General features: G+C 35.5%; 1 protein-coding gene and 1 long non-coding RNA gene across 2 annotated transcripts; one reads left to right on the top strand and one right to left on the bottom strand.

The window, feature by feature from the left end:
• The first annotated feature begins 11,091 nt into the window (after nucleotides 1-11,091).
• LOC131603725 (uncharacterized) lies at nucleotides 11,092-12,012 on the top strand. Its single transcript, XM_058876147.1, has one exon. The coding sequence runs from the start codon at nucleotides 11,112-11,114 to the stop codon at nucleotides 11,706-11,708; it is 597 nt and encodes a 198-aa protein (XP_058732130.1). The 5' UTR covers nucleotides 11,092-11,111; the 3' UTR covers nucleotides 11,709-12,012.
• Nucleotides 12,013-14,620: 2,608 nt separating this feature from the next.
• LOC131603733 (uncharacterized) lies at nucleotides 14,621-16,021 on the bottom strand. Its single transcript, XR_009284485.1, has 3 exons — nucleotides 15,747-16,021; nucleotides 15,315-15,596; nucleotides 14,621-14,700 (listed from the first exon to the last, which is right to left on the bottom strand). It is a non-coding gene; the product is annotated as an uncharacterized LOC131603733 (long non-coding RNA).
• Between the last annotated feature and the right edge of the window lie 11,967 nt (nucleotides 16,022-27,988).

The following is a 27,988-nucleotide window of genomic DNA, read 5'->3' on the forward strand; positions in this document are numbered from 1 at the left end:
ACCTTATCCTTCATTTGTGACACGTAAAAGAGGATGGTGTGTTGTAATAAAAACAAAACCGCAAGGTCATATTGAAAATGGTGATCAAGTAGAAGATGTTGCCTATCAAGTTGATGATGTTGATCAAATTAATGAAGTGGTTGCAGCTGAAGACATTACAAGTTTGTCTGATACAATTGTTGAGGGACATCAAGTTGATGCATCTATATTGTTGGTTGAAAATAATGTGGATGAAGAGAATGATGAAGAGTTTGAATCCGATGACAACAATGAAGAGAATGACGAAGAGAACGACGAAGAGAATGATGAAGAGAATGATGTGGATAGCGAAGAAGAAGAATAACTAAACATTGAATGTATATTTATGTGTTAATGAATATTTATTTATGTGTTAATGAATATCTATTTATGTGTTAATGGATATCTATTAAATATATATTTATGTGTTAATGAATATCTATTTATTTGTTAATGAATATATATATTGATCTTAATGAATTTATTATCTTTGTTGATGAATAATAAAATAGGTAAAATATCACCTAAGAGTAAAGATAGTGGTAAGAAGTCCCAACGTCCGAGGATAGTAGTATCTGACGCGCCTCACATGGCCGTGTCTCCCCGCCCTCAGAGTGTTGATCCTATGTCTTTAGCCAGTACTCAAGCTTTTACCCCATTACTCTCCTCCCACACATTCCCGTATGGGGTACCTGCATCTTTCCAGTACTCAGCGGTACTGCCATCCTTCCAGCATCCTGGTGTGCCCTCGTCCTTCCAGCAGGTGGGAGGACCTAGCTTTCCATTCACACATACTGGTGTGCCCTCGCCCAGCTTTCCATTCACACAAACTGGTGTGCGTCGTCCAGCTTTCCATTCGCCCATACTGGCATGCCTTCATCCTTCCAGAAGACTGGTGGATCTGGTTTTTCATATCCCATGTAGATGACTTCATCCTTTCAGCAGACGGGATGATCCAGCAGTACACGTCCTACACAGGCTGGACATTCTCCTAGTCCACGCCCCACACAGGCTGGACGATTTCCCCGTCCACGTCCGACACAGGCTGGACGATCTCCTAGTCCACGCCCCATACAGGTTGGAGGCTCACACACCCCACATCCCACACATGTACCAGCCTGTGAGGTTGATGAGGCAGTTGATGAGATAGATGGAGCTGATCTTCGTGGGAGGGATGATCCCGATGAGATTCATGTCGTTGATGGCAGATTTTGGATTCAGCCCTAAGGAAGCAAGTAAGTTTCCTATTTAAAAACTTTTATAGTATGTATACATTTCCATTTTTTGTATAAATTTATATCTAACATTTTCATTTTTTGTTTCAGTTTTACGCCGAGTCGGACTGCTGCTAGGATTGTTAACTATATAATTCAGCAGATGTATAAATCAGCTTTTAAGAGCTATGGGGACGTCGAGAATAAAGATGAATGGTTTAGAATGTTTATTTAAATGAAATTCTCATTATAATTACTTAACATTTTATTTTAATGTCATACAAAACATTATTGCAGGAGAAATGTGTGTGGGATCCATTGAGTGAAAAAGCCGTTCAGAAAGTTTTCAATACCAGATGCTCTAAAAGAATGTCTGATATGCTGCGGCGAGTAAGGGAGAATTATGAGCTTCACGGCATCCGTCCTAGCTGGATAGGCGAGGAGGTTCTTTAGGAACTTGTAATATATTGGAGGACTCCGGAATTCCGGGCTAAATCATAAACTTTTAAGAAGATGAGGGCATCTGAAAAGGGCGGTTGTGTCAACACAGTTGGAAGTATTAGCACCGCCGAGCATGCCCGACGATTGGTAAAAATTTTAAAATTTTTAAGTTACATCTTTATTCATAATATATTTTACTAATTATTTTTAATTATAGTATTTAGGTAAGGAGTTGGGGAGAAGACCATTGATGCCTTAGCTGATTTCGAGGACCCGAACAAGGAGATCGGGAGGTGTTGTCGACGAGCGCACGAAGATGTATCTTGTAAGTGAAATTTACGTTGTTTATTTTTTTTAAAATTAATACAAAATTTGTGACGTGAATTTCATGTGGCAATTGATAAATTGCCACGTGAAAATCATGTGGTAAATCATAAGTTGTGGCGTGAAAATCACGTGGCAACTTTTTAATATATTTTAATTTATTATGTACATATTTATTTAGTATAATTAAATATGCATGTAAATATTTAACTTAAATTTTTTTTATTGAATATGTTTGCAGGAAGAATATGATAGACGGCTTGCCATTTTTCTGGAAAATAATCCTCAATTCATGCCAACAGAGGGGGAGCCGCTTAACGCGGATGTTGATCACTACATTTGGTCTGAGGTTATTAAAGAAAAATGGCCTAATGGTTGCTTTTTTGGGGCTGGAAATTTGGCGTCCAGCTATAGACGTGGTGACCGCAATTTGTTTCAAAGAGTTCAGGATGGAGAGGGTGGATCGCGTCAACCAAATCTGACACAGGAACAAACTGAATTAATAAGGCAATTGGCGAGACGCGAAAATGAGGCCCAGATGGAGATGATGCGGAAGAAGCAGTCTGATATGGAGGAGCAGCATGCGTGGTAGATAGAGGGCATTATGAAGAAGCAAACTGAGATGGAGGAGCAGATGAGACGGTTTATGCAAGGAGGTGGAAATTACAGTAATGCTCCTCCTCAAGAGCCGGAGGATGACGGAGTGGCTGATGATTTAAATCCGGATAATTATTTTCCGGATGATGATGCCTCTTAAAAACATTTTGTTAATTTATTTGTTTTTAATTTATATTTATGTAACTTATTCTACATTTTTATTCATTAAAATATTAGTTTTAAATTTTTAGTTTTATTTAATTGAATTTATTATATAAAGTTTATTATATGAATTTATTTTTTAAAATTTTATTATATAAATTTTATTATATAAATTATATTTTATAGATTTTATTATATAAATTTTATTTTATAGATTTTATTATATAAATTTTATTATATATAAATTTTATTATATATATTTTATTATATATATTTTATTATATATTAATTAATTTATATAAAACTAATAAAACCAATCACATTAAATGTAATATCTATTTATTATATAAATTTTATTTTATATATTTTATTATATATAAATTTTATTATATATATTTTATTATATATAAATTTTATTATATAAATTAATTAATTAATTATATAAAATCAAATACATACTGCGTATTAAATTTTTTTTTTTAAAAAAAGCATTTAATGTAGCGAAGTGGGAACCACGTCGCTACATTGGTCAACAAACACACTTTCCCACACCTGCCACACCTGCTGTGTGTGCAGGGAGTTGTTTCCTATGTAATCCTGCTGCGTCGTTGGAGTCACGTCGCTACTTTCTGACGTGGTCACCACGTCGCTACAATGTTGCCACTTTAGCTCCTGCGACGTGTTGGCCCACGTCGCTAATTTATTGTTGCCATGTGATTTTGCAAGTTGCGACGTGTCTTCCACGTCGCTGCAGACAACATTTTTTGTAGTGTTCTTCCACTGATAAATATTCATCCCTCAAATTAGTTGACCAAGCCCAAGATCCATCCATCTGCACCATAGCATCAATAACTTTGACATCCTTGTGGACAACCCTTTCAAATACATCAGGAAAAGAAAATCACAAAAGATCATGAAAGAATGCATGAGATACAGGCGTACTGAGAAATGATAATGCATGGTTGGTACAGTAATGAACGAACTAAGTTTTTAATGCATGTTGAGGCAGATATGCAGTAATTCCTTTATTGCTGCATGGTACAATTATGGTTTTATTGCTATATTTACATTGATTGCCTCGTACGTGACTAATATTGATTCATTGCAATATATAACTAACCATGCAACTTATAATTGATTACTAAATTAAATGTATCGTGGTTTATTTAAACCTAAGATTTTCTTCAATGTTAGAGATTAATATTGCTACTAATAAAGCTATAATCACCAAGTGATTTTTCTATTAAGCTTAAGTTCTAAATCTCAATAAGAATACAAAAGTATGTGAGCTTAAAGATAAAGATTGCTTCTTTGATAATGAGCTTTTAGCGTGAGAAAGATCAGAGTCAGATGATGAGAATGTAAAGAATGAACGTAGGCTTTTTCCTAACGTTTCTACTTGCTGACTTCTTCCTTTTATGGGCATGGGAAAATGACCGTTGAATAGTACTGCATTAAATGCTTTGCGTGTACAGTACAATGCTGCATTTAATGTTTCACACTTTTGTCAACTACCTCGACCCTTGCATTAACTGCTACTTCTGACTCTGCCTTTTGTAGTCATACTTCCAACGTTCCTTTTGTCAGACGCACAGACTAGACTTTCTAGTTTTTCATCATTTGCTTTTGTACTGGATTCAAACTTTGCAAGTCTCTTTGAATATCAGAGTTTCCAGCGTTTGGTGCATTGATAGAACTTCAGCGCTTCATCCTTTTGGAAATTCTTCATAGCGTAATACCAATAAAGCTTCAGAACTTGCTTCTGCTTGTCATGATCTGATTTGGCCATCCAGAACATTTGGGTCAGAGCATCTGAAGGCTAATGTAGTGCATACTCCTTTGTACTTTTCCTGAAATGGAAAATGTAATCTATTAGAGTACCACATTGTCCTATACAAAATTCACATCTCATGTTATCAACAAAACTAGGAAATATGATCAGAACCTTTCATGTTCTAGCAAGAGACCTTTTTGAGAATTCGGTTACAGGTTTACCACCTCCTCCTCTTTCTTCCCCTCTCGTTCTGATTCTGTTACCCTGATATTGAGTTTCTCTATTGTTTATGATAAGTGAATTATTTTCCTCCTTTTCCCCTCTAGTTGAATCTCTTCTTGACTCTCGGTTAAGCTTCTTTTTAGTGCTGAATTTTGTTGCGATTCGAACCGGTTTTTTTTATGATGCAGGTTTTTGGTTCCTTTTTGCAGGGAATTTCTGGTTGGAAATTTTATGCATAACCGTTTTGGTAATTGTTAGGCCCATGGCATGAAGCTTAAGAAACCTCATGGAGATTGGCGTCGGAAGTCTATTTGAAGGTTGAAGAAAACCCGAGGATATATGATGAGTCAGAGTCGAAGACTAGCATAGAAAATAGATTTTAGGGTCATGTTTCATAAAGGATTTGTAATGGATATTTTTGCATGGATTGCAAATGATGAACTTGAACATGTAGAAATTGGATTTTTGTATCTTTAAATGTACATAAAAGCACTTGGATTTGAATCTTGAACTTGAGCCAAATAGTCTTAAACCTTGACTTTGAATGAATGGTATTTGAATCCACACTTGCATGAATATTCTTCCAATGAATAACCTTTGATCCACTCGCAAACTTCAATGAACCCCTAATTCAATTCAATTCATCAATCTAACTCAAACTCGTACGATAAACCACCAATAAATTGAAAGTATAATGGTGCCTTGAACACGATGCTCTCTTTAAGTTCACAATCTTGTACCATGACTCGTTATCTTGCAATCCATCTCACAGGCCCTTGACTTAATGACCTCGAAATAATGGAAACTCTTTAATTTTTCTCAATTTTTGAACGACGAAATAAACGTCGTTGATAACTTGTAGCACGGTGAAGAGGGAAAATTTTGGGGTGCAACAAATGCCACCAGAATGGACCTCATACGATTAAAATCAAAGAAATTATGAATTTTCAAACTTGTCGTGACATACCCGAAAACACACTTTTTATTGAAAAACTCACAACGCTCTTCAAAATGCTGGGCATTTTCAGTTCATAATTGATCGACAGCCCACACATATGAAATCTCGATAATAATGGCACGGAGTTGCAGTTAAAATTTCGAGTGAACCTGACAAGCGGATCATGAGATACGAATTTTTTACCTACGATTCAACACCATTTAATTTTCACCGTAAAAACTCAAGTAATTTGCAAATTTGCCAACCTTCTTCATAGAATTGGTTTTTGATCCAAACACAAAAGTTGTAGAGAATGTCGAAACAGTCTCAGCACCGCGAGAACCCAGCTCATAGCACCTTCCAGATAAGACTTATGAATTTCTTCATATTTTCATCGTATAAATCAAATTTCACGCCATATTTCCTTAAAACCATGATAACCCTTTATTATTCTTATTTCATTTTCGAACGATGAAATAAATGTCTTTTATAACTTATGGCTCAAATAAAGAGGGCAAATTTTTGGGTGCAACATTCACACATTCTTCTTGTTTTCTTTTTCAGATGATCTTTTATTTATAACTTCAGAAATTTTTCCGTTGTATTGATGCTGCAGAGAGCATTAAATGTTTGTGTGTCTCTTTTTTGCTTTGGTTGCATGTTTTCCCTTGTTTTTGTTTCTCCAACGAATTGCATGTGCTTTTTGATATAAAATCTGTCTTGGGAATTGTTCCATTTTGATTGCTTCAGCCGTCTTTTAATCATTGTGTTTTTGTAACGGTGTTTTATCTTGATTCAGCATATTGCATCTTTCTTTTCTTCAGCGGTTGATGCATTCAGAAGTTTCTCCTTTTGAACTTTTAGCAGCTTTTTTCTTTCATCGTTTGTTCAGCTTCTCATAATGTTCATGTTCTGATAGTACTTGTATTTAGCACATCTTTTGAAATGAGAAACTTACAATTAGAGTATCATATTTACTTATACAAAATTTATTTAATTGTTATCATCAAAATACTAAGATATGATTAGAACCAAACTATGTTCTAACACGGTCTTCATACTAACATTTCGATGATATACTTGACAAGTTTCAAGATGGTCATCTTGCTAATAATTAACAATTGGCTTTAATTTCTGTACTTTATTATATTGCTCTTTGTATTCCTCGCTTTACGCTTTATTTTATCATTCATCATGTTTATGTTTCTGTTATTTTCTCTTTGTCCATTTGGATGTATTGTTTATGTTTCCGCTATTTTCTTTTTGTCCGTTTGGACGTATTATTTATGTTTCCACCATTTTCCTTTTGTCCATTTGTACCATACTCTATTTTTGTGCTAAAACATTAATAAACAACTTAAAATGATAAAAAAACACTTAAGGCTCTATGGACTATTGGTTACTATCCCGATCATTTTTGAGACCTGGACCTTGTTGGACTTAGTACCTCTGGACATGTTATTCTGCCGTTATTCTGTCTGTTATTGTGTCTGGTATTGGGTGGTTGTCTGTTTGTCTGTGCAGGTATTTCCTCGAAAGTCCTTGATGGTTAATTCCAAGACATTGTGTTAAGGAATTCGCCTATGCACATCCGTTACTCTGCCCAATTTTCGTCAGAATTTTATAATGTGTTTCGAAGCTTGGTGCAAGTTGTGCTAATGATAATCAAGTTCATTTGGATCCCCAAGTTGTAATGTGTTGGTTTAGTGTTGGTAGTCCAAAGGATGAAAAATCTACGTTGACTCTTAATGTCAAGTGTTGGCTTCTTATTTCGATTAGACCGTTCTTTCCCTTAGCTTTTATTTTACACTTTAGGATAGTCCCTTCATCTCTTCCCCTTCTTAGATTTTCAAAATCTTCTCCCTTTTTCCAAAATCTTCTTTTGTTGGAAAACCTCTTTTAAAATATTTCTTTAAAAAATATCTTTGGCCCTTAGTGGCTTTCTTTCAAAAGTTTAGACACGATTAATTGTTGTAGTGAGTTACGATACCCCACGATTTTGATATTGATTGATATGATGGAATCTTTTCCACGTGAGAGAGCTAGTGGCATACTTGTTGATTTTATCCAAGTTGGAGCCCTTTTTTCATTTGTGATGCAAAGAATCCATCTGTTCTGATGTTTAAGATTAATTGTTGAGTATTCTCTCCTACGATGATAAAGTGTTTATTCCTTTTTAAACATCTTCCTTTTTAAGTGGAACTACATTAGCTCTGACTTCTCCATTGCACCGAGGAGGTATGTAGGCACAAGATGTAATGTCTTGTCGAGCTTATTTTAAAATAAAACAAACCATTTTCTTTCGCACACAATATCCTTTAAACACAGATTTTCAAAAAGGATCCTGTGGACTACCACATATATGAGGGGTGCTTAAAACCTTCCCCTTGTATAATCAACACCCGTACCTAAGATCTCTTTTTGTTTTAAAAACAAACTTTGAATTTTATTTCGTTCTTTTCCTATTTCCTTTGGAAACAATAAAGCGTGATGGTGACTTTCACTGAAATAATGAGTCAAGTCAACCAATGGCTTTGATCTCAGATTTGTTAGAACAAGATTTGTTCTGATCAATATTCTTAGTTTTGATGATAACAAGCATATGAATTTTGTATGAGATAATGTGGTACTCTAATACTATGCAATTTCCATTTTAGGAATTATATAAAGAGTATGCACAAAATCAGCGCAAGAAGCACTGACTCAGAAGGTTCAGCATGCAACATCAGAACATGGTCTGGCAAGACATCAGAAGATGGTCAAGCAGAATCAGAACATGGGTCTATGGAAGCATCAGAAGAACTTGAGATCAGAAGCAGAAGCACTGAAGTTCTCATGGTATCACGCTCAGAAGCACTTCAAGGTTAGAAGACAAGAAGATGCTCTGCACCAAGCTGTTTGACTCTGATGATATTCAAACGTTGTTTACACAAACATCAGATCAGAAGCAAGTACAAGATGGCAGGCTACGCTGACTGACAAAAGGAACGTTAGAAGCTATTAAAGGCAACGTCAGTAGACACAGCGAAAGCAAGGCTCGAGGTAGTTGACAAAAGAGTGAAACATTAAATGCAATGTTGTACGGAATACGCAAAGCATTAAATGCTCCCAACGGTCATCTTCTCAAGCGCCTATAAATATGAAGTTCTGATGAGAAGCTACGTTACGAATTCTGAATACAACACTTGCGCATTATACAGATCCGCTGTCAAATTCAAAAGCTCTCAAACTTCATCATCAAACTCACTACATTGCTGTTGTAATATCTTAGTGAGATTTAGGCTTAAACTTAAGATAAAATCACAGTTGTGATAATAGCTTTATAAGAAGCATTGTAACTCTTAAAAGAATTTGTTTACATTAAGTTGTAAGAACTAGAGTGAACAGGTTGTTGATCAGTATACTCTAGAAACTCTTAGAAGGTATCTAAGCAGATTGTTCCTAGAGTGATCAAGTTGTGATCAGTATACTCCAGAAGACTTAGCGGTTGGCTAAGTGGAAAACCATTGTAATCTCGTGTGATTAGTGGATTAAATCCTCAGGTGAGGTAAATCACTCCAAGGGGGTGGACTGAAGTAGTTTAGTTAACAATTAACCGGGATAAAAATCATTGTGAAAATAGTTTTTATCTTACAAGTTTTAAAGCTACACTTATTCAAACCCCCCCCCCCCTTTCTAAGTGTTTTTCTATCCTTCAAGATTTTCCCCGCCACACAAGTATACTAGCTATTTCAACATTAAGACATTATGGCATCAATAACAATATTGGCATCGTCAACAATAATATTAGCATCTCAACAACAATGGCATCATATATCAAAAACAATGGCATCATCAACACAATGACATCAACAACAATGGAATCATCAACAACAATGGCATCATCATCAACACAATGGCATCATCAACAACGAATGCATCATCAACACAATGGCATCATCAACAACAATAAATACATAAACAACAACACCATCGGAAGTGGTGTATTTATGATCATAAACACAAGCACAATGGAAAAACATAGTCATAAAGCATATCATCATCATCATCAAAATAAACATATTGGAAATGAAGTTTACTAACTTTTACATACTGGAAACGTGATGAATAAGTAATAAAATGTTGAAAGATTCTTTGTCTTCTTCTTCGACGGTGCGTAAGGTAAGAACGATGAAGTTGGTGTCGTCTTCCACCTCGACAGTATGTAAGCCTAGAACGATGAAGTTCGATGAAAAGGGTGTTGTTGGCTGCAAATGATGTTGTTTCGTTAGGGTTGAAAACGGTGTTGCTACATTAGTGTTGAAAATGGTTTTTTTCGTTAGGGTTGAAAATGGCGTTATTTTGCCAGGGATGAAAATGGTGTTATTTCATAAGGGATGAAAATTCAACTGAAGAGACAAGCTAGCTAGTTGTGTTTTCTTTAAATGAATAAGTCGTTCTATCACGGTATTATACAACAACCGTTGTGATATATGGAAGACTTAATAAAAATTTATTAAAAAAAAGTCAGGTTTAATCATTTAAAAATTTTAAAAATAAAAAATATATCACAACAACGATTTGATTAAAAAACTGTGGTGATATATGATTGATTTTAATGTGATCTTATAAAAAAAAAACGTTAGGTTTTAGACATTTAAAATTTAAAAAAATATATCAAAATGGTTGGTTAAACAACTATGATGATATCACTTTTTTTTATCTAAAAATAAATAAAAAAGATAGGGGCATCTAACAAGTCTCTATTCTCATTAACAAAAATATGTAATTAACAATTTATTTTATCTGAACCTCATTGACCACTCTCACTAATAGTCAACAAAATAAATATTATTAACCATCTATTTTACATAATGCACTGCTTGCTTATATGCAATTATTTAAAACCAGTGATTAATACTTTGCAATTTGTTGGTTAGCAAAGTATATAAAATGATTAATATGTTATAGATAAAATAAGTGGTTAATATTATATAATTTATATGATTAATGAAGTAATCAAGTTGGTTAATGAAACAATTTAATAATTTTGTTACAAATTAATTCTTTATATTTCTTTAAAAAATTCTTTTGATATAAAACTATAAATTTTTTGTTTTAAAAACATTGCAAAAATATTTAAAAAAAATTACGGTATAAATAAAGTGTACTAATGATGTCAAATTTTGATGTTAAAAGTTGTGTTAGAAGGATGGCCAATAAGTTCCTATAAAATTGCTCGAGCAACCATCAAATATAGTAAGAATTCCTGCTCAAACAAAAGCCAATCAATGAGTTTACCTAATATAACATAATCAATACTCTATCAAGCAACCTTCTCAACCTCAAACTACAAACTTCTTGTACATATATAATGTTATTTTGACTAGTCTCTTAATTTCTTAGTATATGTTTTACATATATACTCCCTCAATTTCTCTCAATGGCCTTAAGAAATGCTTCTTCCATGACTCCTTCCCACACAAACCAACGCATGTGCATGTGCTCGCCAACCAATCATCCTGGCTCGTTCAGGTGTAGCAAGCACAAGAAGTCTCCGCGTGTTGTGGTGGTTGTGCCGACATCTTCTACCTCTTCCAAGCCGGATAATCATAATTTGGATCGCTCGCCGATAGCCATATCCGCCAAGGCGAAATACTCGTTGAAGGCAATTGTCCTCCAAATAATTAAGGATCATTCTAAAAATGATCTTTATATGTCGGAGACATTCCAAACAAAGCCTACTCCAACGTGCATGTGCTCGCCGACCAATCATCCTGGCTCGTTCCGGTGTAGCAAGCACAAGAAGTCGCCGAGTGTTGTGGTGACACCGCCATTATCTTCTTCTACCTCCTCCAAGTCGGATTATCCTAATTTGGACCGCTCGTGGATGACCATATCTCTCAAGGAGAATATCTCGTTAAAGGCATTTCGACTCCGAATAATTAAGCATCAATCTAAACATTATCTTCATAGGAGGAAGATATTCCAACCAAAACCTACTCGCTTTTCGGTAATGAACCGCATTGCAGTTTCTTGACCGATAGGAGTATGGTTCTTTTATGGCAAGCTCTCAAATCTCTTCCATACATTTCCCAATCCCATAATGTAGAAGAGTAGTCACTTCCAAATGATCCAATTTTTCCATTTTCTCTTGGAGGGAGAAAGATGAGAAGACCTTATGGATTTGAGGTACGAGGATTTATTAGATATCTTGGCATGAGGTTTTAGATGTGTGTGGAATAGATGAAATGACATATAAATCATGTTTGATTGTAAGTTTGTAATGGAAGAAATATTTTAGGTTTTGTTTAAACATGATATAATACAAATACTTTTGGTCACGTTATTTCTCATTTTATGTTTCTTTATAACTTATGGTACAATTGCACTAGACTTTAAATGATTATTTAGTTACAATTAAACCCAAAGAAATATTTTATGCTGCATGTTATTGACATGGAAGTTTAAGACCAAATTAAAAGTCAAATAATTATAAAGTATTAAAATATAACTATCATATTTTACTTTAAATTTATTTTTTGATTTTATTGGAGAATTTAAAAGTTAAATTTTTTTTTTCTAAATGAGTTTGCCTAGTAGAAGTGTCTATTTTATTATATTCAAAATTATTTATTTATTTATTATTCTAATTGATTTTACTTAATATATTTTTCATTCGATTATAAAATTTTCAATTCTTTTTATCTTTATCGTCGGACTAAAAAATTCAACTATTTTTTTTATTTTTTAAGTTTTCTAATTTTTAAATTTGAAAATCTAAGTTAATAATTAAAACAAAAACAATAAATGTGTCATAATATAATCAAATAAAATTAAAACGATAAGTTGAAAAATATTGAAAAAAATATCTGAAAATAAAACTTAATTATCTATTTATTATTTATATAAGAATTTATTTCAAATACGGCTCCTCTACTTTATTATAGTATAACTGTTGATTGAAATAAGATTTATAAAATTATAAATAAAAAATATTTTGGTAAAATGCAACTACTTACTAAAAAGAAAATTAAAAAATAGGAAAAACCTAACATGTGCCCCAATGACACTAGTTAATAAATTATTTATAAAAATATTTTTTTAGAACACGTGAATTCAATTGGTCGAAACTTGAAATATAACTTTATTATATTTAATTATATTTAATTTTTTTAATTATAATGTTTTTAGGGCACATGTTAGCATGACCCAATAAAATATTAGACAGGAGTGTAAAAGTTCACATAATAGTACAACTATTGAATATGTCCTTTATTAATTAGTGGTTTTCCATTTTAGCCAAGGGGCAAAACATTAAAATTGGCACAAGACACTTAGAAAATCGTACAACACTTGAAAAGGTAAACTAGCAATAGCAGTATAAAGGTAATCTCCCTTTGCATCGTTGAATCAACCACTCCTCAACATTCAACTTATTGATAATGAATTTCTTAATTTACCGCCTCCAACTGCGGAATAATTGACTTTCGTAATGGGCGACAGTTCATCGCAGCATGACGAATATCTGTCAAGCGATGAATCTCCACAAAGGCAACCTCCACCTCCACCAAACGATGATCCACAATACGACAAGGGTTTGCGGAACAAGAAACTCACCATCTATTACACAGGGGGTCATAAAGTCCAGCAAAAGCCAAAACCAGGCTTTTTTTCTTGTAAATTGTTTATGTCATTAGAAAAAAAATTATTATTGCATTTATTTTTTTATTATAATATTTTAATCATTTAATAGTTTAAATAAATAATTATTAATATTAAAAAATCAAATAAATCATTTAATAATTCAAAAAAAAAAAACCTGTTCAAGGTCAGCCAACCCCTGGCCGAACCCTAACTGGGAAAAAATTTTGGTATTCGTCCACCCCTTAGCCAAATCACCACATAAAAAGGTGGCATTTTGGAAAAAAAAAATTTCAAAGTGTGACAATGTAGTATTTTAGCTTCATATTTGTGGCATTTGGGTAAACATTTTCAGATTTTAATGACACATACTCAGTACAATTATGAATATGTATAAAAATTGAAGTTTGTTGCCTTATATCTAAGTAAATTTGATGTTTTAATGACATGCGTCTCTCAAAAATTGAAGTGTTAATGACACGCGTCCCTCATATCTAAAATCACAATTGTCGAAGACGATTATTAATATACTAGTATAAATAACAGGCTCATACATTGTAATCAAGGTCACAAAATTCATACATTCTTTCTATAGAACTAAAGTGGTGAGAAGAAGAACATGCTCATGGCTTTGAGGGAGATTTCAAATTTCAGAATCTGGTAATTTCATAAACACGATCATCATTTTATTTTATTTTTTTATAAGCAACAAAATTGAATTAACACGAGCACAAGGGGTACTCAACTCTCACTACAGGAAAAAAGGCCTCCTGCCACGCCCAGAAAACCGAGGCTATATGCAAAATAACCGTGGCGTAACACTTAGGCCACGGTTTGGCCACGGAAATCCAACTGTGGAGTATACGGCCGTGGCCCAAAGTAAAGTCCACGGTTTTTTGGTATAGACCACGCCTTTTTTACAACCGTGGCTTTTTTAGGCCACGGTTTAGGTAGCTTGACTAAGGCCGCGGTTTGTACTTGCCATGACTTAAAAACTGTGGCTATATGGTAAAGCCACGGTTTCATTTTAACGTTTACAACACAGTATTAGTTCAAGATATAGCCACGGTTTGGTTATGACCACATATTTAAAACCGTTGTTATATATTATGCTTTCTAAACCATTTATCTTGCCACGGTTTATTTCTGTATCATTACATAAATGCCATTATATATATATATATATAATTAACAATAATATTGATGATTAGAATCTAATTAATTACAAGCAAATTAACATTAAGGTCAAATCCCAAACATTAAGAATCTAAATAACTTACAATTAAAATAACTTACAATTCATTTATGCAACCAAACAACCTCAGCATTATAACTTACAATTAAAATAAGAAACACCATATATGAATTTGACTAATAATCATCACTACCTGCACATAAAATTTAAGAGCAGCATCATCCCAAACATTATTCACCAATTATGTAGGGACTAATAAATAGCATTCACCGTTCAGAGCAATACATTAAACTGAGTATTGAAATTCTCTGCAATAGCAATATCAGACAGAAAAATGAGCAGCAATTGTTTCATAATCCTAACAAGTGAGTGTTTTGTTATAAAAAATATTATATCAGAAGTAAATGCAACCACACACTTGCAATACAAACCATACATAGATTATTTGATATAATATTTTTCTAAAGACAATACATGCTTCATTTTTCATGACAACACTAATATTACAGCTTGTTTTTAGATCAGAAGACAGAGAATAAAGGAATATGAAATTAGAGAATTAGAGGTATGTGGAGTACCAAAACTGAATAATAATCAAATTAACCAAAACTTTCATTTACTTTTTTAACCAATGAAAGTAAATTACCAAAAATTTCATTTACTTTCGTTCATAACCATTGTTTCAATGATGTATTAAATTACCAAAACATAATCAAATGTTGGCAAGCAATTGCAAGGATTCATAAATTAAAACTAAAATAAGTAAAGAAAATGTTAAAAATGTTCACTATACGTATGTGTACATACCTCCAAGTGATGTCGTACTTCCTCCCCACCATGGTAAGAGTATATCAAAACAGTGTGCCTTGAGTAGGCTACTCCTATAAAATAAAATACCTGTTCTTCTCTTGTTAAGGCATACTTTTCAGCAATAATTTCAGCACAATCTCCCATATTTGATTGTAGTGCATACAACAGTATTGGGAGTTCCAGCTCCAAGAGCAGCTTGTCCTAGATTTGCACTAAGAACATTCCCAAAATATACTTCTTGAACAAGTGATGCATCAAAGTTTGCTCTTTTAAGAGCAGCTATACATAAACAAATCAATCAAATCTTTAGAATTTTTCAAGCATATATACTGTCATAAGCAAAATATATGATATTATATGATGAGGCGTTATTAAAACTATAAGCAAAATATATATTCAAGCATAAAATATTAAGGCAAGTTCACATACACTCGGAGCAACATGTCGAGATAATACAAGATTGTTTTCAATCCCATTTTCTACAGTAGGTGTTTTGGGATATTCTTCCTTTTGTCCAGAAGATAACATAGGTTCTAAAGGAACCACTTCTGGACTCTTCTCTTCTCCCCTAATAGGTGCATCTACAGTCCTTGACTGCATAAGAATGATGCAACAGCTGCCTCTATGATACTGCCGGCTCTCATCTTTGCACGTACAGGTGCTCCAAATCCAATAGAAGAATCTTGGCGCCTGAAAGGAGAAAAATAGACTTACAACACTGCACATACCATATTACAATATGTTATACCCCAAAATTTGCCCACATATTTTTCAAGAAAACTCCAATCTGAAAATTAAAAGTCTCATATAATTATGGATTATTTCAACAAATATCCTAACATATGAAACACTTAGTTTTTAGAATTTTTCTTATACAGTAAATTGGCCTGCAGTTGAATTTATTCTTACGCAAACGCCAAATACTGTTTATTACTTCACACATGCTATTTATTTATTTACAGATAAATAGTACTGACACAATTGGTACAGAGTTAAATCTTTTTGCAGGCGCAGAATCAGGAAACTCAGACTGTACTGGTAACAAGTAGATTATTATTATCTTTTGTTTCCCACTAGTTTTTGTACTATATTCCATTATTTTCAAAAATCTTTTCAAATCTCTTTTTCAAAAATCAAATCTCTCTTTTTCCCAACACTATCATCCACTTTCTTTCAAATCTTACTTCCACTCAAATTTTCCTTTTGTTCGGAATCACATCATTCCCCAACGTCTCTATCCTTCTTTCCATTCTATAAATACCTCTCATTTTCTTCCATAAAATCTCACATCAAATTCCAACTCATCTTTCAAATTCCTACCTCATATCTATTTTCTCTTCTTCCCTGACAAGAATGGCAAAGTGGATAGAGACACTGTTTCTTACAGTCATCACCATTGCTACGGTGATCATGACTTTCTTCTGCCTGCATAGTCCTGAAGAGTGTGGACCTGCAATGGTTGCACTCCCAATCATCTACATGTTATTGTTCATAGCATGGGTCATTAATCGTCATTCTTAAAATTTGCCGTATTTCTTATTTCTTAAATGTACCGTTTATTCGTCGTACTGTTCAATATAGTATGTGATATTTGTACTGTCAGTATTAAATGTTGTACTATTTGTCATAATATTGCTTAATTACTAAGATAATATTTTGTGTGTTTTCTGCCAGTCAAATATTCCTATTTCTGTGCATTAAATGATTTTCAGGGTTATTATCGGTAATTTTGCCCGCATACCGTAAATATTAGTTATTTATTATGTCAATGTTTTTAACAGGTCATGTAAATAAACTTTCATTTTTCACATAAAACAAAAACAAAAACAAAAAAAACAAAATTAACTTTGACTGTTGATTTTTCACTCTAACTGCTACCTGAACAGTCAGTCGACAGCCAAACTGCTGGCAGTACAATTCTCAGTGTTTTGTACCATCAATCAAATCAATCTTTCACAATTCAAAATTCCAAGATCTTTTGTGCTAGAAGTCTTCTGAATATCACGCGATTAGCAGAAACTCAACACTGCACACAAAAAAATCAGGTACGTTTAACTGTCTCCTACACAAACAGTCCCTAATCAGGGTTTTTCTTGTTTTTACAGGAGCAACAGGTTTTTGAGAGCTCAAATGGATTTTATACACATCCATATATCTCAAAGTACCATCATACAAATTTTCAAACTTCAATTCACTCAGACGCACCGTCAACAGCTCAAACAGTCAACAGACGACCCGTTTGACCAAAAAAGTCAACAGACAGTCAAAAATGAAATTTTTTGTCAAAGTCCATATTATGTCAAAGGATTCATCATTTGATCATTGGATGATCATAATTCATCAAGGAAAGATCAAAAATCAACAAAACTCTAAGATTCAAAATTAGGGTTTTTGCCTGAAAAGTCAACTCAACTTTGACTGATCATAACTCTCTCATCCTTCATCCAAAAAATTCAAACCAAAGCTCATCTTGAAGGAAATTCAATTATCTTTCAAATGCCATTGATCCCATGGTCATTGGATTCACCATTTGAAAAATATGACCAAAGACATTACAGGTCATTTTCAAAGTCAACAAAAAGACACTTTTTTCAAAAGGACACACAAGGAGCATCAAAAATCATTTTGACATGAGACCAAAGGCATTGGTTAGAGGACTCTTTGAGGTTTCCAAAAAGTGCAAGATCTCCTTCATATGACAAAAATTGAAGGATTTACACCTTGTTGAAGTTGGCTAAATTTTGGGAAAATACATGAAATCAACATTGCTCAAAAATGTATTTTTTCCAAATGGGGCCAAGTTTTCAGCATTCAAACATCATTTCCATGATGTTATGGGCCTCCCACGACCAAGACTAAGCCCACACCTTTTTTTATCCATTTTTGGCATGATTTTATCTTACTTTAAGATTAAAATTAAAAGGAAAATGCATGGATAATGGTTAGCTTACAAATCAAGCATGACTCACCTCAAAGAATCTTCATCTTTCTGCAGAGAATTGAAGGGCAAGGCAGGTGCATTGAAGGCAAGATGACTTGGTCAAGAATTCAAGGTTTTTAATATTAAAAAACCAAAGTTTCAACAAAGGCAACTAAAGACACTTCTTAGCTTCAATTGTAAGCACTCAATGCTTATAAATAAGCTATCATAGTTCAGTAACAAAAAGGAGGCAAGTTCAGAAGCATACATAAGCTCATAACACTTGTAATCACTTGAAAAAAATTCAAAGAAAACTCAAATTCGAATTTGTAATTTCAGTCCATTTCAATACAAACTAAGCATTCATACACCTTCCTTGAACATCACTGAAACTATCCCAATCAGTTACAAGCCTTGAAGCTCACTGAATCGAGCTATACAGGTCCAAATTTGTTCAAACTAAAATCAATTCGTATCTGGTTATTCACACATGTTTAACAAGATGTAGACATACTATTAAGTTTGGTTTGAAGTGTAGATCATTTCTGGAAACTTAATTGAAGTTTGGACACGTATAAACGAAACTACCATTTTAGGGTTCATAGCTTCAAAATTAGGGCTTTCAAAATTAGGCCAAATTACAAGTTCTAAATAGCACCATTAGGTTCGTATGGATCAGACGAATTGAATGGTATCCTCGCGCCAAATTTCTCTGCACGTTTACCCCTATTCGCTATTTTGCAGGTTTGAGGTTCATCAATTACAGCGCATGTTTCATAAAAGCGCTGTAAAAACCCCTGGCTGAAGGTTGAAGACGATGAGGTGTCTCCCCCTCATTGGTTCAGCAGCGCGCGTACCTTTTTTAAATTTTCCTCTAATTCTGTGCTTTGCAGGTGCAACGTGTCCCATGAGCCTCAATTTCTGGACCACTTGATTTCATTTAATGAGTCATCCAACGCTCCAGATCACGCGTGCACATCATACTCCCTCAATCAAACCACACAGGATCAGTATCCTTTTATTTTCTATTTTATTTTCTATTTTATTTTTAATTTCTTTGTTAAATTAATTAAAAATAGTTTTAAAAATTCAAAAAATACACAAAAAATATTTTTAGACTTCTAAAATAATATATTATTTTCTGAAATAAAAATATTTTATTTTTCTTCAAAATTTTAATATTTTGCATAATTAATTAGTATATATTTATATATTTGCTTTTTAATTATTCTAACCAATCAAAAAATCATAAAAAAATTTGTTCTTTATATAAAATATTGTTTATATATTATAAACTAATTTTGTACATATTTTGAATAATTTTCTTTTTAAGTTTTACTTATTTGTATAATTATTTACATAATTATGTTTTAATTAACTTAAATCAATTCCAAAAATTCCAAAAAAATTAGTTTTGTTTTAAAATTAATTGACAAATATTTTGTACATATTTTAAACTTAATTTTTAGGTTTAAATCTATTTTCATCTTTTTGCTTCATTTTAATTTAATTAATCATGCATTAATTATAATTAAAATCAATCATAAAAAATCCAAAAACAGGCTTTTTATTTTCCTTGCAATTTAAATTCCTAGATAAATGTATAGGATGTCAAATTCATGTAAATAGGCTAGTTTACGTTTCCTGCACAATCGATGTAATAGCGTAGATTTACTTTCCGCACTTTACATTTCCGCATTTTACTTTCCAGCAAATATAAACTGCGTGTATGTCAAAGATAAAATTGAACCGTTAGATCACTAACTTCAAAGATAAAATATCTGAATCCAATCACAATCACACTTGCACCTCTTAAGGTAAATCCCTTCTCATTCTTTTCAAAATCAAAGTCAAAATTCCACTATTTTGAGTACAAAATCGAACCTTGCGTTTATATCCGGTGAAAGGATAGATTTTTAAAGGAAATAGGATAAAGACCTTACAACTCAGGGTAGATCTCCTAGTTTGCTTGCTCAAATCAAAACAAACAAAATTCTCATACACTGTTGTTTTTTCAAAACTTTCCAAAAGACAATACTTTGTATACATCCAAACACGGGTTATTACAAAGTTAACGTTCTTTTCAAAACATCTTTCGAAAGATAAACAAGCATTTTGTATACATCCACACACGGATCATTACAAAATTCAAATTACAAAGGTATTTGAAACCACATATGAGCAATTTCAGAGCAATTGAAAAGTGATCGAAAAACAAGTGAGCTAAGCAAACTTAAGAGCCCATGGATAACCATGGATACAAAGGGTGCTAACACCTTCCCTTTGTATAACCTACCCCCTTACCCAGAATTTCTCAAAGGTCTTTTTTCTGTTTCTTTTATAAACCTTTCCTTAATTGGATAAAATAAAAGGTCGGTGGCGACTCTGTGAATTTTCAAAAATGCGAAAGCATTAAGCGATAAAAAAGAGTCAGTTCACGTATCTCTCCAGAACAGAGGTATGGCCCGGGATTAAAAAATCGGAGGTCCACAGAACTGGCGACTCTGCTGGGGATTTACTTTCAAAAAACAAAATGTTTTCAAAAGGGGTTACCTTAAGAGAATAGATCACTTCGATGTTTTCAATTGTTTGACTTGATTGCTCTATTTTTCAAAGGTTTGTTTGGGTATTTTGCTTGTGTGAAAGATTCTAACCCGAATCTCGAGATACCTTAAGTATATGACAATAGACCAAGGAAACTGTACGGCATGTACCGATACGGTTGATCTGGTAGTCATCGTTAGTGCGATACTTTGGTTTATACTGATGTCCCTTGAAAACGATCAAGGAGTATATTAGGCTTCCGAAATGTCATTAAACACTAATTTGTCTTAGAACCTTTTTAGTTGAACTTGACTTGTGGCCTATTAAGTGGCTAGCTTTGAAATTGATCGAAGTTAGTTATCCTCGAGGAATATTTTGATCGGCCGCTCGAGCGCCGCATTGAGATGTTACTTCCAAGGATCATAGAACCCGAATACTATTCTAGGACAGGTTTTAACCAACTCAACTTCAGTGGGGAGGGTATCACCTATCAGCTCCATGCAAGCCTTTAAACCTAAGGCTATTGTTTGATTTGTTTTTGTGTGCCACATGTTTGCATCATAAGCATATCATTTTTGCACCAAACACTTCAAGGATCAAAGAGTTTACCTTTGTTTTTGCAGGTAATGGCTCCCGCCACCAAAGATTACATCCGAATCAACATCTCAACGGTACCATCTGAACTAAAAGACTTAGTGTCAGAATTCCCCAGGAATGTTCAATTCACTGAAAGGCATGGTCACCTACTCCATTTGGTTACCTCAAAATTTGAAGAAGACATGATACGGGTCCTGTTCCAGTTCTTTGACCCTGAACATCATTGCTTTACCTTTCCTGATTACCAGTTGGTACCCACTTTGGAAGAATTCTCTGAACTAATGGGATTGCCTGTTCGAAATCAATTACCTTTCACTGGTTTAGAAAGGATTCCAAAACCTGAAGTCATTGCTGCTGCTTTACATCTGCGAAAATCAGAAATCGAGTCCAATTGGGAAACAAAGAGTGGAGTTAAGGGTTTACTTGCCAAGTTCTTATTGGAAAAGGCTCGACTACTGCTAGAAAACAAAAGTTATCCAGCTTTTGAGGAAGTTATGGCACTTTTGATCTATGGGTTGGTTTTATTCCCTAATCCCGACCAGTTCATAAGTGTACACATCATCAACCTTTTCCTAATCCGCAACCCAGGTACCAACATTGCTGGGAGACATTCTACATTCTCTACACACTCGTACCATGAAGAAACGAGGAACTCTCATGTGCTGTATACCACTACTGGCTAGGTGGTTTACATTTCATCTTCCCCGATCAGTGTTGAGAAATGAACAAAGAATGCAATGGTCTCACAGGATTATGTCTTTGTCTCATTCAGATATCCGTTGGAACAACTTCTTTCAAAGAGACATTACTATCATTGATCATTGTGGAGAGTACCCTAATGTGCCACTCCTTGGCATCAAAGGAGGCATCACTTACAATCCCTCTTTAGCTCTACGCCAATTCGGATATGCAAGGAACAACGGTCCTCATGACATGATTATCCATGGCATTGTGTTTGATTACGAGAATGATTCTCATAGACACCGACGAAGGTTCATACATGCATGGGGCAGTGTCTATAGAATAGAAAGCAAAACTCTGGGGCAATGGAATTCTATTCCTATGGAACCCTACCTCAGATGGGTCCGCACTCATGCTCAGAAACTCCTTATGCCATATCCTGATGTTCTACCTGTGACTATTGAACCAGAGGTCGAAGGATATGAACCTCAAGTTATTTTACACCCGGACATGCCAACTGACCTAGAAGAGTTGCAAAAATCTTGGGTTCAACTCAAAGAGGAAAGAGACACCTTCAAATCATACTGTCAAGACTATGAGAGAAGGATATTGGAGCTCACCGGACAGCTTCAAGAAGAACAGCAGATCAACACATTCCTGGGGGCAAAGAGAAAGCGTCCACGGGAGACCTGAAGGATCATTTATTTTATTTCTGTCTTGTAAGCCCAAATGAGGCAAAGAAAAAAGAAGCAAAAAAAAAAAGAAATGAATTGATTAACTAACGTTTGTTTCTTCTTTAACAAATCTAAACTCTAAGATCCTTGAAACATTGCACACACATTTCACTTCATGCATTGCATATACATTTCATACATTGCATTCATATACATTGCATATACATTTCATACACATGGCATCCAGTCATACACATTGCATAACAGGTTCACATGACGGATTTCTCATCTTCTCGCTGTTTATTTCAGTCAGAAGAGATGGAATCTGAAATGAGCATCAAGAATCTCGAAGCACATAATGCCCAAGTTCAAGTGGCAATTCTGGAACTGGCAAAGGGGCAGCAAGAACTGAAAGCCCTGATAATCAAGAAGAAAAAGAAGCCCAAAGGATCTGTAGGTGTGAGTCACCTGAGAAGAAAGATCAAAATTCCAGTCAAAAAGTTCAAAAAGCCACCGATCCCTGAAACAGTCGGTGATGATGAACAAGAAGACAATCAAAGCAACCAGGGTTCTGCTAAACCCTCTCTCTCTTCAAATGAAGAAAATGATCATTCTGGGGACGAACCGGATAATGAAAAATACCAACAGCTGGAAGACCGTATGAAAGCTATGGAGATACAAAAAATACCTGGCTTAGATTTCAATGATCTAGGGCTCATCTCGGATATTGTTATCCCTCCAAAATTCAAAGTTCCTGTCTTTGCAAAATATGATGGAGTTTCTTGCCCGAAACTACATCTGAGATCCTATGTGAGGAAGATACAACCTCATACAACAGATAACAAACTGTGGATTCACTTCTTCCAAGAAAGTCTGTCGGGTACACAACTCGAGTGGTACTATCAGCTGGAAAATACCAAGGTTCATACTTGGGAAGAATTAGCTGCTGCTTTTTACAAACAGTACCAATACAATGCTGATCTTGCGCCAACCCGTACTCAACTAAGGGGCATGTCTATGGGACCAAAAGAAAGTTTCAAAGGATATGCACAAAAGTGGAGAGATATGGCTGGAAGGGTTCAACCACCCTTATCTGATCGCGAACTAGTCGACATGTTCATGGGCACTTTAACTGGCCCTTTCTATAGCCATTTGCTGGGAAGTTCATCATCAGGTTTCACTGACCTGATACTGACCGGAGAACGTGTCGAAAGTGGCATTCAAAATGGAAAAATTCAAATAGGTTCCTCCTCTGGTACTACAAAAAGGCCCATCAGCGGGAGAAATGAGGTCAATGCAACACAAATTCAGAAAAGTCGCAAAAGTGAGCAGCATCAATCTGTAGGGGCAGTTCTGATCTCCGCATCTGCACCTCCAAAAGATCAACAGCCAAAATACACGCATCGACCAGATGCACCAAGAAGAAATTTCACCAAAATCAACATGCCAATCTCTCAGGCATTGCAGCACTTGCTAAAAGCAGATCTGATCACCTTAAGAGGTCCTCCAAAGAATGTCAACACTTCCTCTCCGAATTATCGCCCTGATGCGACATGTGCCTATCACTCAAACTGTCCAGGACATGACGCAGATCACTGCTGGGCCTTGAAAAATAAAATACAAGATATGATCGATGCTGGTGAAATTGAGTTCGATCCTCCAGAAACTCCAAATGTCATCACAGCACCTATGCCAAAGCATGACAAAACTGTCAACGCTATCCTGGACACTGTTTACATCTATGATGTGAACGAATTATCAACTCCACTCTGCGAAGTCAAAGGAAAGCTAATCCGAGCTGGTTACTTTCCAGGGTGTGACCCCGACTGCTTTTATTGCTCATGCCTGCCCAATGGTTGTGAAAATCTGAGGATGGGAATTCAAAAATGGATGGATCGCCGTATCATTATGTTTGAGAGGCTCCCTTCTATGGACGTGCTGTGCGAAGTCTTTGCAAACGGGATAAGAATAGAGGATGCCTCAGTGATATCCAGCTTACCATTCAAAATCTCTGCCAAGGCTCCATTCAAAATTTCTGCTACACTCAAAGTGGCATCAGTAGTCATTGCTAGTCCAACTCCATTTCCATACTCCTCAGACAAAGCTGTCCCATGGGGATACAACGCTAATGTTTACGTTCATGGAGTTAAGCAGGGTACCTCGACTGAAGAGACCGCAAAGTTAACTACTCCAACTGTGGGTAATATTGTGGGTACCAGCAAGATCACGAGAAGTGGAAGAATCTTTTCACCAGAAATTTCTCCAAATGTTGCTGCTGGTCCAGTCCGAGTCACAGTTCCTAATCAAAATGTCAACGCTCGAGGCAAAGAGCCACAAGTTGAACAAGTTCAAACCCCGGTGGAGATCACTGCTGAGGATCCATCAAAGCAAGAAATGGAGGAAATATTGAAAATCATCTGCAAGAGTGATTACAATATTGTTGAGCAACTGGGGCACACTGCTTCAAAAATCTCAATGCTATCTCTGCTAAAATATTCAGAAGCTCATGCCAAAGCTCTGATGAAGTTCCTGAAAGCTGCGCATGTGCCTCAAGAGATCTCAGTCGACCAATTTGAGAATTGTGTTGCCAATCTAACCGTGAGCAATGGTCTCGGTTTCTCCGATGTGGATCTAACCCCTGCTGGAAAAAATCACAACAAAGCCTTACATATCTCCATTGAATGTAATGGCACCACTCTATCTCATGTGCTAGTAGATAACGGTTCTTCTCTGAACGTGTTACCGAAAACAGTACTAGAAAAGCTTGACTTCGAAGGAATTGTGTTACAACCAAGTGATGTTGTGGTAAGAGCCTTTGACGGGTCAACCAGAACGGTATACGGAAAAGTGAATCTCCCAATCAGAGTGGGTTCTCAAATCTTTGATTCTATCTTTTACGTAATGGAAATTCACCCAGCCTACTCCTGTTTACTTGGACGCCCTTGGATACATGGGGCAAACGCTGTAACTTCTACCCTGCATCAGAAGTTAAAATATCCAGTAAAAGGAAAGATTGTCACAGTCTATGGCGAAGAGGAATATGTGGTTAGTCACCTAAGCAATTCCAAATATGTTGAGTTGGAGGACGAATTCATCGAAACTCCATGCCAATCATTTGAGGTGGTCTCTCCAGATGTCTCTACCACCAAGCATATTCCTGCTACTCCAACTACAACTATGGCTTCTCTCAAAGATGCCAAAACCATGATTGAACAGGGTGATTGCACAGTATGGGGACAGCTTCCCGATATACCCTACAAATCTGACAAGCTAGGCCTGGGCTATGATAGCAAAAATCAAAAGAATGATCAAAGTCCTCGTTCTGGAGGATTAATGTCACACTTCGTCAGCCAAGAAGTAAACGCTATTGAAGATGAAGGAGTGTTCATGAACCATATCATTCAGCCATATCCAGATGAGATTCCACCCATTTCCATGGGAATGTGGGATGCTGTGGGAGAACCAAACGGCGGGTATAACTATCAGTATATCACACCTCAAAATTCCTATATTGCTATGGAAGACCTTACCCCGACTGGATGGGGTGATCAAATTGGAAATGATCAAATTTTTACAAGTCCCGTCACTGAGCAATATCAAAATCCACCCAAAGAAGTATGGGACACGCTAGGAGAACCCAGCGGCAAATATGACTATATGGTGAAATATTCCGCTCCTCCGAGCTCACAAATTGCCATGGAGGACATTGTCCCAACTGGATGGGATGAACAGTACGATGACAATTTCGCTTTCGAAGAAGCCAGGGAAATACCAAATAACGAGGGTTGCTTTCTGTCAGCATACACTCCTCAAGATGCACAAGTCTCTATTCAAAACATCATCCCGACTGCATGGGACGGCCTTATCGAGCATCTCGCTCAGCCAACAGAGATATCTCAGCCTGGGCTCTCGTATCCAGCAGAGTATATCCCTTATCCCGAAGGATCACCGGCTCATTTTCCCACTAATGAAATCAATGCTGTGGAAGATGAAAAAGACAACTGCAACTGGAACAGCTGGATACCCCCTGCTCACAACAGTGGATTGAACAACTGGAAAGCTGAGGACGTGATCTCCTTTGACCAGGAGTAAATGCCATTTCCTGTTTTCTTTGTGTATATTGTGCAAAGATAAAGATGGTTCCTGAACAATCGAACCATGAGCTTGAAAAGCCGTGTGCCTTAGCACACTGGTCCTTCTATAAGGGCTTATCATATCATGATCATGTGCATTCAATAAAATCATGGGACGCTTGCATATTTAAATTTTGTGATCCTTTTTCCTTCTTTCTTCGCTTTCTAATAGCTATGTTTTTTCTTCACACATACTCACATAATTAACATGCAGATTCACATACACTCTGGATCCAGTCAACAACGATTCTGCTATTGCCCGTCATGACTTTGAAAGTCCGATCTACCAAACTGAGGACGAAAGTGAGGAAGATTGTGAAGTGCCAAGAGAACTTGCAAGGCTGCTAGAACAAGAAAACAAGGCCATACAGCCTCACGAGGAGCCAATTGAGGTCATCAACTTGGGCAGCAACGAAGAAAAGAAAGAAGTCAAAATAGGGGCTGATTTAGAACACAGCGTCAAACAAAGACTGATTCAAATGCTGCAAGACTACGTCGAGATATTCGCCTGGTCCTATGAGGATATGCCAGGCCTTGACACGGACATCGTAGTTCATCACCTACCAATCAAAGAAGGTAGCATTCCGGTCAAACAGAAACTACGAAGGAGTAGGCCTGATATGTCAAAAAAGATCAAAGACGAGGTTGAAAAACAGTTCAATGCCGGATTCCTAAAAGTTGTAAGTTATCCTCCTTGGATAGCTAACATCGTGCCTGTACCTAAAAAAGACGGGAAAGTCAGAATGTGCGTGGACTACAGAGATCTGAACCGGGCAAGCCCCAAAGATGATTTCCCTTTACCACACATCGATGTACTGGTTGACAATACCGCACAATGCAAGGTATTCTCCTTTATGGACGGATTCTCAGGGTACAATCAAATCAAGATGGCACCCGAAGACATGGAAAAAACAACCTTCACAACACCCTGGGGAACCTTTTGTTACAAAGTAATGCCCTTTGGTCTGAAAAACGCAGGAGCCACCTATCAACGTGCAATGGTAGCGCTATTTCACGATATGATTCATCAAGAAATAGAGGTGTATGTCGATGACATGATTGCAAAATCCAACACCGAGGAAGAACATTTGGGTCATTTACACAAGTTGTTTGACAGACTCA

This window comes from Vicia villosa, linkage group LG1 (genome assembly GCF_029867415.1).
Source record: "Vicia villosa cultivar HV-30 ecotype Madison, WI linkage group LG1, Vvil1.0, whole genome shotgun sequence".
Classification (NCBI taxonomy): domain Eukaryota; kingdom Viridiplantae; phylum Streptophyta; class Magnoliopsida; order Fabales; family Fabaceae; genus Vicia; species Vicia villosa.